The following is a 13,393-nucleotide window of genomic DNA, read 5'->3' as shown; positions in this document are numbered from 1 at the left end:
CCCCCCTCAAGCTATCTTTCTTTAGCGTTCAAAGGAGCGATGGTAGAGGCACTGACGGAATAAGTTTACTCTCGTAAGTCATTTGCTTGTCGGTCGTCAAGACTCCTCCTCCTACGAGGTCGAGGATCTGGTCGAGCAGGGCGAGGGCTACGCTGACGAGAGCGTCTTTTGAAGAGCCAGGAAGAAGCAGGCGGGAATGAGCTTGATTGCGGAGAAAGAAGCTGTACAAGCATCGGAAGAGACTCACGCTCATGGTCTTGTCGATCCTGATCCGATCGTGGTAGAGAGGAAGGAGGAAGGGAGGAGGAGGACTGCATCGTTTCGCTCGTGGTAGAAGGTTCGGCTGGGGTTCTCGGGGGATCAGGAGGGTGAAGGAGCTGAGCGAGAGCGTATGAGGGGTAGAGACGATGTTGTAGAGGGCCTGGTAGTGTTGGGAGAGAAGAACGAAAAGGAAGGGATCGGAAGTTGAGCTTCGCAAACGGCGCTCAACTTTGCGTCCCCCTCCTTGAAGTTTCTCCTCGCATCACAATCTTTTCAAGTGAGCTGGGAATCTTCTAGCTCGGGATGTTACCGAAGACACTCACTCTTGCAACAACATCAGGAGACAGCCTCGTTCTTTTCCACCTTCCTCGTTACGTCTCTCTACCTACCCTTCTAGCTTTCTAGTCCCTAGATCAACTAAAGAGGTTTTTTTTTAATATATCGAAACGTTCAGGTCAGGTCTCCAGTAGTAGTAGCTCGAGTCGAGGTTAAAGAGCCCAGAAAGAGGGAAAGCAGAGTCGCGGCGCGTCGAATGGTCGGCGACACTCGAAGCTCCTTCAGGCGAAAAATTAAATCCTGGGAGGCATAAGATACGACGACGAGAAGTAGGTGGATAAAAATTGGGAGGGCTGGGGGGAAGGAAAGTGACCTGAATCGATGCTGACGGGTTGAAGAGAAGAAGCGGAGCAGTCGTGCTCTGCCTCGATCGGCTTTGCCTCTCTGTTCCTCGGATACCTTCCCTTCTCATCTTGGTTGAAGACATGCGAGCTTCTTTCCCTTGCGTATACACGCTCTCTGTACCGGAGTTACTTCAACATCACTTCTCCTTCTTCTTTGACAAACCGACTCCCAAACCAACGAAACGAAACTAGGCTAGCTAAACCAGACTACTGCTTCTTTCCCTTCTTCTTGACGACCTTGAACCCTCCGAATCCAGCATCGGCAGCAGGCTTGGGCTGAGCTTTGACGACTGAGAAGAGAAACGGACAGGAAAACGAGCGAGAGTGAGTAAACGCTTCGAGATCGCGACGAGACGACGCGTCTCCCTCCTTCCCGATACCCTCCCTCGCCTCTCTCTCCTCACTGAGGACTAAAGACCGAAACTCACTATCAGCCAACGAGCTTCCCCTTCCGAGGCTGCTGGAGTTGTTGTTCCCGCTGGGGATCGTTCCAGCCTTCTGACCCTTCGCGTCGGCCTTCCTCTTGGTGCAGAACTCCTGAGCGAATCGTCGTCCGTCGAGGGTGGCCGAGTTGGCGTAGATGGAGTCTGAAATGATCTCCATGACGGCGGGATCGGGGTTGAGAGGGAAGGAGAGGAGCATCTGGAGGAACTCGTCGACTAAAGGAAAGGAAGAAGAGGAGGAACGAGACGCGTCAATTTCCGATGCTCCTCTCAAGCTCAAAATACTCGAGTCGAGAGTTCGAGCGAGACGAAAGGTGTGTATGGAGACGTGACACTCACTGTTGACTCCAGTGACGCTCTTCAAGCTCGACTTGGCCCAGAGGAGGAAGTCGGAGCTGGGAGAGATGTCGTCGAGGGAAGCAGAGCTTCCGGACCTCGAGAGCTTTCCGGCGAAGGTCGAGGAGGACTGGATGGCGGAGACGGCGGGGATGGTAGGCTTGACAGTAGCTTGAGAGAGAGGTCGAGCGGGGATGGAGGAAGGAAGTCCAGCGGGCTTGGGAGCGGTGGTGGACGAAGACGACGACTTTCCTCCGGCTCCGACGACGGCCCAGGCTCCTCCAGCATTGGAGTTCTATTGAACGGAGAAACGAGAAAAGAAAAGGAAAGTCAGTAAAGGTAAGCGTCTCTCGGAGAGAGAAAAGAAGGAAGAAAGGAACTTACAGACGAAGGAGCCGACGAAGCAGCACCGGCATAGGCTCCCTTGGGAGCGACGTTTCCACCCATCGCAGCGATCTGAGCAGCCTTAGCCTGAGCGACCCTAGCCTTCTGCTTGGTCTCCTCCTCCTGGATCTGCTTCAAGGTCCTCGAAGGAGCAGCACCTCCCATCTGCCAGACGGGAGGAGCGGCGACGGCTGGTCCAGTCGACGCGGACGACTTCTCCTTGACGGGAGCGGTGTTGGAGCTCGACCCCATGAGTCCCCAGCTGGTGGAGGTAGGAGGTTCGTTGGAGACTTCCTTGACGGGGGCGGGAGGTCGAGCAGCTTTGGCAGCGGCGACCTTTCGAGCCTCGGCGTCTTGGATCTCTCGAAGAGAGGGTCCGGTGGGAGCCTTCTTCTCCTCGTTGGCCCAGGGAGCGACCTTGGGCGCGACGGAGGGAGTGGTAGCTCGAGGTTCCTCGACGACGACGGGAGCGACGGGGTTGGCCTTCTGAGCGGGAGTGGGCTTGGTGGGGAGAGGAGCGGCGACGGATTTGGCGGCCTTGGTGGCAGGAGGAGTGGGAGCGGACTCGACGGGCTGTTCGACGACGACAGGAGCGGCTTGGACCTGGGCTGGCTGCTCCTGGATGGCGAGGGAGTCGAACGAGGTCTCGACGGGGGAGTTTTGAGCGGGAGTGGAAGGAACCGACGCGTGCGAGAGAGGTTGAGCCCATCGAGAAGCGGGAGCTTGCTGCTGTTCCTCGACCTGGACCTGCTGCTGCTGCTGCTGGGCCTCCTGGGGAACCTGCTGCTGCTGGATAGGTTGAGCGACCTCGACGGAGGGAGACGAAGCCCAAGGAGCGACGGGAGCGAGCTGCTGGTGTTGCTGGACCGATCCGGGGATGAGCTGGTTGAGGTACGAATGCTGCTGCTGCTGCTGAGGGATCTGCTGAGGTTGAAGAGGCATCTGTCCAGGGGAAGGAGCGTTCCTCCAGTCGTTGGCTCCCCATCCGGCTCCGGGCGCGAGATTTTGAACGGGAGAGTACTGGTAAGGAACTCGAGCGACGGGGGAAGGAGATCCGAGTTGTTGACCTTCGGCGAGTCCGTAGTAGTTCCTCACGGGAGTCTGCTGTTGTTGCTGAGGCTGCTGCTGCTGAGTCCAGGGAGAGGGAGCTTGGTGTTGAACGACGGGGGAGGAGTAAGGCGATTGGGATTGAGCGAAGACGCCAGCCTGAAGGGGAGCCTGTCGACCGAGAGCGTTGTACGCCATGTGTCGAGGAGCTGGGGAGTTGTTTCCGTATCCAAGAGGAGCGGGATCGTAAGCTCCTCCTCCGAGGGGCTGCTGAGCGTAGAGCTGCTGCTGCTGCTGAGGGTACTGCTGCTGGACGACGGGGGATTGCTGCTGCTGCTGATCGTTCCATCGAGCTCCGTTGGCCTCCTCCTCGTTGGGCTTCTCTCCCTGCTGTCGAAGGAATCGATCGAGAGGGTCCGCTCCGGCGAGTCTCGAGGGAGTCATGCTTCCGTCCTGGTGCTGCTGAATGGGAGACGCGGCGTAGGCGTTGGAGGTGGAGTAGGACGCGATGGGACTGGCGTATCCGGGAGTGGATCCTCGAGAGATCATTCCGGGAGGAGCAGCAGGTCGAACGGGAGCGGGGAGGAAGAAGATGACCTCGGTGGAGGGAGCGAGCTGAGTGAGGGTAGCGACGGTCTCGAAGGCGAGGTCGGCCTCTCGCTTGACGAGGAGAGAGGCGTTGAAGTAGCCTTGACCGTGCCAGTCCTGCATGCTCGAGGCGGGGAAGGGACCTATGTGGTAAGAAGGAAAGCGAGAAGGAAGAAAACGCATCAGTTTGTGCGCTTCTTTCTGACGGTCGAAGTCGAGAAGAGGTGCGAAGGAAGGGAAGTCGAGCTCACCTTGGATCGCTCCGGAAGGATCCTTGTACATCCACTTGACCTGCTTCAACTCCTCTCTCTGAGCCTCAGCGGCGGCTTGAGCGAGAGCGTGAGCCGAGACCTGAGGAGCAGTAGGAGCGGCAGGCGCCTCAGGCTCGAACGAATCCTCCTCTTGCTCGAGAGCAGCGAAGGAGTTTCCGTAATCCTGTCGACCACTGGAAGGAGTGCCGTCGGCTCGAGTAGCAGCAGCGGGTTTCTGAAGAGGAGGAGTAAGGAAGGGAACAGAGAAGGAGTCAGACTTTCGAGCTCGTCTTCATCTGGACGCGTTCGATTCTCATCGTTCGGGCCACTCTTCCCGCAATCCAACGACGATGGACGTCTTCGAATCCGAACTCACCTTGGTAGTTCCAGCAGCTCCCACGTTCTCCCAACCAGCAGCAGCTCCGAGATCTCTCTCGGCAGTCCTGACCCTCTCCCTCTCTCTCCAACCTCCAGCTCTCTGTCCTCCAGCTCCTCCGAATCCTCCTCCAGCGTCGAGCTCGTCCCTAGCATCCCTGTCCCTGGAAGCAATCTCTCGAGAAGCAGCAGGAGCGGGAGCGTCCCTCCATCGAGGTCGAGACTCCTCGAGGGAAGGAGAGTCGAGGGGAGGTGTAGCGGGAGGAGGATTGTTGGAGGAGAGGGTTCGGGTTGGTCGCCAGGATTGAGTCGAGGAAGGAGGGAGGGGAGCGATGGATGCGAGGTCTGTGCGGGTGGGAGAGAGGGTTCGAAAGTGGTCAGACATGGAGAAGCGTCCGAGGGAAGGAAGGGCGAAGGGAAGGGATCGAAAGGTCAACGGGAAGGAAGAGATCCTAACTCACCAACTTCGCCGTCCTTGGGTCCACCTCTTCCAGAAGTCCTTCTATCGGATCTCTCCCTGCTCAACCCTCCCAATCTGCCCTCTCCAACTCCACCAGCTCCAGCAAGACCTCCAAGAACACCTCCTTGAATCCCTCCGAACCTCTCTCGAGCGGGAGAGTTGAGAGCGCTTCCTCCTCGCTCTCCTCGCTCTCCGATAGCTCTGTCTGAACCTCGCTCGAGGTTGAGAGTTCCAGCTTGACCGGCGAGGGTTCTGTTCCTTCGAGAGTGAAGGTCGTTGGACGAGTTGTTTCGAGAAGCCGACGGGTGAAGAGGATCGGACGAGTTGGGAGCTCGTCGGTCCGGGTTGTAAGGGAGGGTGAAGAGCTGGTGCGATGAGGACAATGGAACAAGACTCAGCCTTCTGGTCTAGACTGTGAATAGCGACAAGAAGAAGCAGGAAAGAGGGCTGACCTTCTTCTCCATGTCGGTGAGAGGAGCCAACGAGACGGGGTTCCCTCCTTCCTCCCTGAAGACGACTCCCCACCTCTCAAACTCGAAGGGAAGCTCTCTCCCCTTCTGCTTCTCCTCGTCATAGAGACCGAGCATGTACTCCTTGGTGTACCTGAAAGGTTTGGAAGGGTCGACGATGTGGTCGAGAGGAGGACCTCCTTCTCCGTTGGCTCCTCCTCCCTCGTGTCCTCCGGATCCAGGAGAGAGAGGAGTAGGGTGATCTCGAGTGATGGACGAGTAAGAGATCGCAGCAGGAGCGGCGTTGCTGCTGTTGTTGTTGTTGTTTTCCTCGAGGGGAGTCGAGGTCTTTGACGACTTTGTTCGAGTCGTGGGTTTGAGCCAGGAAGGTCCAAATTGCATTTCGGTAGAGGAAGCCATTGTAGAGAGAGTGGTTAGGGATGAAGATCTGTAGAGAAAGAAAGGGGAAATATGGAGTCAGCATTGAAGAGAACTGTACGAGAACGAGGGCTTTGTAGAGGGAGAGGGGAGGGCGGAAGAAGGGAAGGGAAGGGATGAAGGAAAAACGGAGAGCTCGTTCGACCTCCTTCCCTCCAACAACTCGACTCAAAAGAGTCAAAGGAGGTACCCTTGTAGCTCTAGACGAGCTCATCTTTCCACCGAGTGCAAGAGAGCTGAGTGTGGGCATCTTCCTGGACCCAAGAAGAGAGGATCGAAGGGAAGGCACAACGTCGAGCTTCGTCTTGTTCCTTCCTCTCCTTTCTCCTCCCACCATCCCATCTACTAAAAACTCAACTTGAGAGCAGTGAAACTGTAGACTCACCTGAGCGCTTGAGCGAGTGCGAAAAAGAAGAAGAAGAAAAGTACGTCTGCGAGATGAAGGCGGTTTGAAGGGAACCAGCTTTCCTCCTCCTCCTCCTCCTAAAGCGCGTGCGAAAAAAAGAGAGGCCAAAGAGGGATAGACGTCACTATGATTTGGTGTTTCGTGCAGCAGAGTTCCAGAGTATACTAGCAGTGACCATGAAGGGGTTCTTGCCTCTTTCCCGATATGTGATCTTTGCGAAAAACTGTCGCTTGCGGCAGGAAACGAGTTGTCCTCCCTCCTTTCCTGTCTCGACGCGTCCTCCTCGTCCCTACCACCCGTCCCAGCTCGTCTCACTCCAAGATTCAGAAGGAATCACACTCGATCGCTCATGATTCAAAGCAAAGGCAGCCTACACGACAAGCAACTCGACGCTCGCTCTCTCCTCCTCCCACCGCGTCGAAAACTCCTCCTTGACTGCCTTCGACTTCAACTTTGACATGACCAGTCTCGTCCTCAATCCAACTAGATCCCAGATCCTCTTCTTCCTGAGGTAGCGAACGAGGTGAACGAGACTCGCTTTGTTCAACCAGGTTCGAGCGTCCATCTCCAACGGGAACGCTCCTCCATCTCGGACGTAAGGCGAGCTAGGGACTCACTCCACAAGTAAACGAGATCAAGGCTTTCTCTGAGCTGATTGCTACGTCTCTGTAAAGCTCTCTACTCGCTTCCTCCAGGCATCCGAACGAGACGAGGCAGACGGCGGCGGTCGTCGAGCTCTCGGAAGATGAATTGGATGATTCCGAAAGGGAGCCGATGGAGTCTGATGAATCGAGCATAGCTATATGTGCGAGCATTGTAATCAACAAACAAGCAAGTCAAAGCAGGAGGGGGGAAGCAACGAGAGGCGAAAGCAAGAACGAAGGAGCGAGGAGGACGACGAGGGAGTGTGGATGTGTAGGGAAGGGAGGAGGTTTCCAAGAGAGAGAGAGGGGGGAAGAAATTGTAGAGCCAAAAATATAAGACGGGGAGTGACTGGGATAAAGGAGTGGGGCCGGTTTAGAGTGCGAGGGAAAAGGATCGAGCAACAACAACGAGAGGCGCGTGCTTGATTAGACTAAGTAGATATGCAAGGAGTGAGTGGAGTAGTGTTCGTGAGAATGAGTAGATAGAGTAAGAAGGTAGCTCGATCGAGAACAAAAGTGAAGCAGATGCAAGAAAAGGAAGGAAGAGAGAGAAACCAAAACGATCAAGGCGACCTCCATCCCCGATCCAAGCTCCCCAGATTCGGCGTCGACTCAACGACGTTGGACGTGAGCGTCGTGGTGGTCGGTGTAGGAGTAGGAAGAGTTGTTTCGGGTTCAGAGGATCGATGGTAGACGAAGATGTGGGGAGCAGGGGCTGAGCAGTCGAAGGGGAAGGACTGAGACGCGTCGAACCAAAACGAAAGGAGTCAGCGTGGGCACGAGAGAGGGAGACGAAGGTCAACTCACCTTAACCCCATCATCAATGACAATGCTCTTCTGCATCCCCCTTCTACTCCTCTCATCCACCTCCCTCCAAACCTCCCTCATCGGCGGAAGGGGCCAATCCCACCCTCTGGCTTCCTCTACAGCCAACCTCGTCTCCTCCTCTCCTTCCTCCTCCTCCACCACCATCAAGAACTCCACCTTCCCACCAGCTTCATCCTCGTCATCCCAAGACTCCTCCAACTGAGCCATCAACATCTCCAGCATGTTCGCCTCAGCCTCCACCGAAACGAACGACGTGTCCGAATCCACTGTGTTTGTCGAGCTGACAGACACCTCTCGACCTCTCTCCTCCGTCGAAAAGACGAAGCTAGGCTCGTAGTACCTCGCCAGAACGTTTTGAGTGAGTGGAATGGTGCTGGGAGATTCCTTCCTTTGTCGGAGCAGGAGGGAAGAGAAGGATTTGGATCCGGAGAGTTGAGGTGATTCGTCGAGGAGAAGGTTCGAGCGTGTGGAGGAGGTGGGAGAGGAGGTAGAAGCTTTGGATTCCGAGGTAAGCGTCCTCAAGCGTTGATTATCGCTGGCTCCACTCGTTCGACGACTGGACGACTCGCTGAACCGTTGTTTTGCTGAAGCCCATGCTCGTTCTTCTTCGTCGGTTGAACCGCCTCTGCTGCTGTTGCTGTTGCCGTCGGTTCGAGGAGGACTGAGACGCGTTGGAAAAGATTTGTGTGATTCGGGGGAGTCGGGAGAGGAGGAGGGACGCGTGTTGGAGCGAGGTTTCGGAGTGGCCTCGATGATCCTGATGGCGACGACGGGGTTGTGCGAGGGACTGCTGGTCGAAGAGGGAGAGTGGGAGGATCGAAATGAGTTGCAAGCTTGACGGAACTCGGTGGAGGAGAGACTGATGGTGTGAGGGGCGGAGGAGGGGAAGTGAAAGCTGTCCGACGACGAGGAGGACGAGGAGGTGGATTTGGATCGAGGAGGAGTGCTGAGCTGAGGAGGAGGAAGCGGGGTGGCGATGGAGGTGTCGGAACGAGCGAGCTGATCGTTGATGGGAGAGGAGGAAGGAGAGTTTCGGACGGTGAAGTTGTCGGAGAGGGAGGAAGTGCGAGAGTGAAGGCGCTGGAGAGTCGAGGTGGAGGAGAGCTGACGTTCCCTCCCATTGTCGAGTGGGGGAGAAGTTCGATGCTGGGAGAGCAGAATCTCTCGGTCTTGAGGACGGATCCATTCAGGCGAGGTTGTATCGGTTGGGGATCGATCTGCGAACGAGGAAGCAGAAATGATCAGAGACGCGTCGAGAACAAAGGCTCGAGGCTGAACCTCGAACGAGAAGAGATTGACATAGCTCACCTCCTCGAACGAGATTGAATCCCGTCTTAGTGGTATCAGGAGACTTGAACCCAGCCCACTCCCATCTCCCTCTCTCCCCGAACCCAATTTCTGCGCGTTCCAACGACTCCTCCGTCATTCCCTCTCCCCAACTATCCACCGAAGCTCCATCCCCACTCCCGCTCGATGACATCGAGGCTGACCTTCCGAACTTGGCTCTGATACGAGGGACGTCGAGTTCCGGAGAGATCGTGGTGCTGGGAGTTACCGTTCTCGACGCGTCGTCGTCCGATCCTCCGCCGCCGTAGAAGAAGGGTGGAGGTCGAGGGATGGCGAGGAAGGATGGATCGGAGGGTGAAGGTGGGTTGGTCGATAAGTTGGAGAGGTGTTCGAGATTGCAGGGTCTGGACCTCGAGGAAGTGGAGAAGGAGGCCTTGCGAAGGAAGGTCCCAAACTCAGACGCGGTCGATTCGAAGTTCTTGGGCAACCTCCTCGACAGACCGGTCCCTCCTTCGATCCCTCCTCCTGCTCGAGAGCTGATACTCGAGAACCCTCGACTCATCGAAGTTCTCGACCTCCTCGGACGAAGAGGTGCGTCGAGGTCCTCGTCGTTCCGAGGAGAGGGAAGCTGACCTCCCGAGTCTGAGCTCCTCCTGCCTATCGTCTCCGCGCCCTTCCTCCACAGCTTCCTGAGCACGTCCTCCGAGTTTTTATCCTTTCCTCCTCCATCGGACGACGACGAGAACGAGTCGGGCGATCGAAGAGGTTGAGGTGAACCGAGAGGAGGAGTCTCAGGCCCGCCGGACGAGGAGAGGGAGCCGAACGAGGAGAGAGTTGAAGAGGGAGTGAAGGAAGAGGAGTACGAAAACGAAGAGGTTAAAGAAGTGAGGGTTGGAGTTTGAGCGGGTGATGAGCTTGAGGAGGAGAAGCAGTGGGTGTATGCTGAGGAGGGGAAGGACGAGGAGAGGGAGGAGGAGGACGAGGCCGTGTTGACGGATCCGGGAGGAGGAGGACGGGGAGAGGAGTAGGAGGTTGAGCGGATAGGGTTTGGACTAGGAGATGGTGGTCGAGTTGGAGGGTTAAAGGTAGAGTTGGCTCTAGGAGTAGGAGGACCTGATCCTGGTGAACGAGAGCGGTACGAAGGCTGGGTTTCGAGGCGGGAGGAGGGCGAGGAGGAGGGACGGTTTCAGGTCAAGCTCTTTCCTCCTTCGCTTCTTCCGAAAGGAGAGTTCGTACTCACAGCATCTAGAAGGGACCTAGTGACATTCTCTCCCCACTGACCGACTTGATGATGCAAACTTCCCAGCAATCCAGCGGAACCCAACCCAAACTGCTCTCCCGTCGAACTCGAGCTCGTCCCGACTCCTCCTCCTCCTCTCGCTCTCTCCCTTGGCTCCTCCTTCAAGAAATCCGAGAGATCCAAGACTGAGGAGGCGTTATAAGTCGTCCAGCTTGAGTTCTTCCTATTCATGGTCGCTATTTCCAGAGGAGGAGGGCGGTGGGAGGGGTTCTTCTTGAGGGTTGCGTTCGGATCGACTCCACCCGGCCGTCCTTTGGTCGACGAGCTCGAGCGAGAGAAGAGAAATCCAGAGGACGTGGACGAGTTGGGCATCCGTAGAGAAGAGAGAGATCCTAGAGATCGTCAAAAAGGGAGCGGGAAGGGAGGGAGGGAGGTGGTGGGAGGACAAGGAAGGGAGGGAGCAAAAAGAGGGTCTCGGTCAAGAGAGGAACGACTTCGCCAGGCACCGATCAAGTTGAATTGAACGAGAGAGGGGAAGAAGATGGCTTCGAAACTAGTCCAGAGTAAAACCGTCTCTTCTCTTCTATAGTGGGGCCAGAGGAGGGCGGTCGAGGACGAAAGAAGGGACGAGGGAGGGAGGCAGAAGGGAGGAAGGAAGGTCGAGCTCATCCTCCAAGCCGAACGGGTTCCAACGCCCTCGCTCGTCGGGATCTTGAGAGTTCCACGAAGGTTTGAAGGAGAGGCGAGGATGCTGAGATGGATGAAAAGTTGTTGATGGACGGTGAGGGTTGTACAGAAGAGGAGGGGAGGATCGAAGATGAAAACGTCGAAGCTCAACTTTCCACTCTCCTTCCTTTCATCCTCGCAACGGCCATGAGCTCTTCTTTCCCACTTTTCACTGAACCCGCTGGTTCACAGAGCTAACATCGAGCTTGACTCTTCAGAACTTTCACTTCTTGAACAGAGGTCCTCTGAGTCTTCGAACAGCGCGTCTCGACGTTCACCCCCTCACCCTCCTTTCCCTTCCTCCCCTTTCCTCTCTCCGTCTTCAAGGCTCATTATCGAGTCTAGATCAATGGTTGACATCCATGCGCCCTTTCTCTTCCTTCCACACCGCTTTCTCTTTGATCCAGAATTCGGCTGAGCAACCTCTCTCAAGAGGCTGTTCGTGAATCGTGGCTTCTGCTCCCTTTCTTCCCCCTTGTCCAGCTGACTGCTTCGTCTGCACTTTCTCGAGAAGTTCACTTTTTTAAAGCTCAAGGCTTTTCGTCAAGCGAAGGTCTTTTCCTCGCTTCTCCTCCCAACGCCCACCTCGAATCGACGCTCTCGACTCTCGCACCTAATCTTCCTTTCGGGTTCATCTCTCTTCACCCTTCAATCGTCAACCTCATGTTCCATCTTCTCTGCATTCTCTTCTTTCTCGGCCCCTTCTTCCTCGCTCGTGAGTGGATTCCCTTTGGCTGAAAGGGGGAAGGAGGAGGGAAGAAGAGGGATGAATCGTCGACTGACACGTCGCATCCTGCTCTTCCTTCTTGCCTCAGACTCTGGAGGAGCGTTCTACATCTCTCAGAGAGAGGTCACTCCCGTAGGAGATGTTACGTGGCTTCTTCCTTCGACGGATGCTGCCATTGTTCAGTGGTAGGCAGAGACTTCTTTCCTTGTTTTTCATTTGACCTTCTTCGACGCTGAGCTCTTTCCCTTCCTCCCTGCCACTCTTCCTTTCTATCTGAGCTACCCCGTGAGGTTATGTCTCTCTCGGGCCTTATTCTTGCTAGCCTCGAGCTGATGAAAATCTTCAATTGCTTTCTTCAGCTCGACGTCAAGTTCACCTCTCCCGTTCGACCCGTCTCCCTCGGCGTCCTCTTCGTCTACAACGAGACTGAATGGGTGAGCTTAAACTTCTCCCTCTCAAACTAAATTCTATCAAAGCTGACAACTCGTCGATTTCCTCAGTGGATCCCCGTCCAAGACTGGGAGAGAGCGAATCCCGACTGGCAAGACGGCTCGACCGAGATCCTCGTTACGATTCCCTACTGTGAGCATCCCTTCTGAGAGCTCTATTGTCCTCGACTGATCCCCATGGGTTTTGTCCCCGTTAATAGTCGCTCTTCCTGCGGGAGTCAGTACGCTCTTTCTTTGCTCGTCTCCTCGAAGACGCGACGTGATCGCAATCGAAGATCACTCGTCGCTGACTACCAGCTTCCTTTTTTCTATCTTCCTTCAGTCCCTCACCTGGCTTGGTGTTCTTGACGAGGAGGAGAACGAATCTTTCCTTCAGGGAACAGGCTGTGAGTCTCTTTTTCGACGCGTCGATCTGACGCTTGCGCTGACCCTCTTTCTTCCCTATCTTCTCTACTAGACACCGTTCAAGCAAGCAACGACGACAGTTGCCTACCTAACGACCCTTCCTTGGAGGACTACTTCCACATTTCCGTCTCCACAGCCTTCGGAACGATGACGGGCCAGTCGATTTTCACGACTGTTACGACTCAACCTGAACCAACCGCTACGGCCTCAGCAACAACCGAAGGAGTCGAAAGGAGAGGCAACGCTGCTTCCAGAGAGAGAAGGATCGCAAGGGCTGCAGGTTCGTCGTCCTTGTCTCTGATTCTCCACCTCTTCGACGGACGTTAACGATTTTTGCGCTTTTCCACCAGCTTTTTCGCTTCCGACTCCGACTATGAACGCGGGAAAACTCCGAAGGGTGAGCCAGTACATTTACCTACTCCTTCGTGGCAGCCTGACTCGTTCCTCTCTCTTTCGTTCCAGAATGGACTCCCCGAACTCAAACTCGCTTCTCGAGACGACGCGACCGATTCTCAGTAGTCAGACTTGGCTTCCTTCCTTCTTCCATTCTCTGCCTTCGTATATCCTAGCTCTTTGATTCTAATCTACGATCCATTCTCTATCTCTATGTGGCTGCGTGCCAGCGCTTTCGAGTTCACGACCTGATTTGATGCCCGTCTCTCCCAATCTCTCCTCTTCTTGGTTCTTTTCGCTATCTTCCGGTTTGATCCTGACAGTCTCTCCGCCTTCGACTTCCTCAGATGGAGCAGCACCATCAGTCAAACCGTCCATGGGTCCTCCTCAAACTCTTCGAAACGCGTCGTCCTTCGCTCGAGGCAATCAGTGACCAGTCACCTCAAAAAGCGCGTTCGTTCTCATTCTCTCTTCTTACCATTACTTTCACACTTCTATGCTCTTAGATCTCACCCTCTTACCTTACTCGTTCGTTCCTAGCTTGCTCGTCCTGATCCGATGTCTCTCTCTCTCCGA

General features: G+C 55.5%; 3 protein-coding genes across 3 annotated transcripts; 1 reads left to right on the top strand and 2 right to left on the bottom strand.

Annotated features, from left to right (window-relative positions):
* Window positions 1-1,148: 1,148 nt before the first annotated feature.
* Window positions 1,149-5,694, bottom strand: BDY24DRAFT_418298 (uncharacterized protein; the record flags this gene model as incomplete). Its single annotated transcript, XM_076643834.1, has 8 exons — window positions 1,149-1,231; window positions 1,370-1,600; window positions 1,724-2,015; window positions 2,105-3,882; window positions 3,991-4,225; window positions 4,367-4,710; window positions 4,827-5,190; window positions 5,278-5,694. 8 exons carry the CDS (start codon window positions 5,692-5,694, stop codon window positions 1,149-1,151), a joined length of 3,744 nt encoding a protein of 1,247 aa, XP_076493345.1.
* Window positions 5,695-6,898: 1,204 nt separating this feature from the next.
* Window positions 6,899-7,780, bottom strand: BDY24DRAFT_401011 (uncharacterized protein). Its single transcript, XM_076642033.1, has 2 exons — window positions 7,570-7,780; window positions 6,899-7,499 (listed from the first exon to the last, which is right to left on the bottom strand). The coding sequence occupies exons 1-2, from the start codon at window positions 7,623-7,625 to the stop codon at window positions 7,136-7,138; spliced, it is 420 nt and encodes a 139-aa protein (XP_076493344.1). The 5' UTR covers window positions 7,626-7,780; the 3' UTR covers window positions 6,899-7,135.
* A 3,425-nt stretch (window positions 7,781-11,205) lies between these two features.
* On the top strand, window positions 11,206-12,900 carry BDY24DRAFT_444340 (uncharacterized protein; the record flags this gene model as incomplete). Its single annotated transcript, XM_076644840.1, has 10 exons — window positions 11,206-11,281; window positions 11,358-11,558; window positions 11,659-11,755; window positions 11,849-11,855; window positions 11,930-12,004; window positions 12,071-12,152; window positions 12,220-12,236; window positions 12,342-12,405; window positions 12,477-12,704; window positions 12,775-12,900. Coding segments are annotated over 10 exons (972 nt in total), but the record flags the coding sequence as incomplete, so codon positions are not given.
* Between the last annotated feature and the right edge of the window lie 493 nt (window positions 12,901-13,393).

This window comes from Mrakia frigida, assembly GCF_051309035.1.
Source record: "Mrakia frigida strain ATCC 22029 unplaced genomic scaffold BDY24scaffold_36, whole genome shotgun sequence".
Classification (NCBI taxonomy): domain Eukaryota; kingdom Fungi; phylum Basidiomycota; class Tremellomycetes; order Cystofilobasidiales; family Mrakiaceae; genus Mrakia; species Mrakia frigida.
The sequence above is the reverse complement of the archived record's forward strand: the minus strand, read 5'-3'. Positions and strand labels throughout refer to the sequence as shown.

Excerpts from the sequence above, each read along its gene's own strand:
- BDY24DRAFT_401011 (XM_076642033.1), bottom strand. The coding sequence starts at position 7,625 with ATGAGAGGAGTAGAAGGGGGATGCAGAAGAGCATTGTCATTGATGATG. Across the intron at positions 7,500-7,569 it reads TCATTGATGATGGGGTTAAG|TCCTTCCCCTTCGACTGCTC; the intron begins GTGAGTTGACCT and ends GACGCGTCTCAG.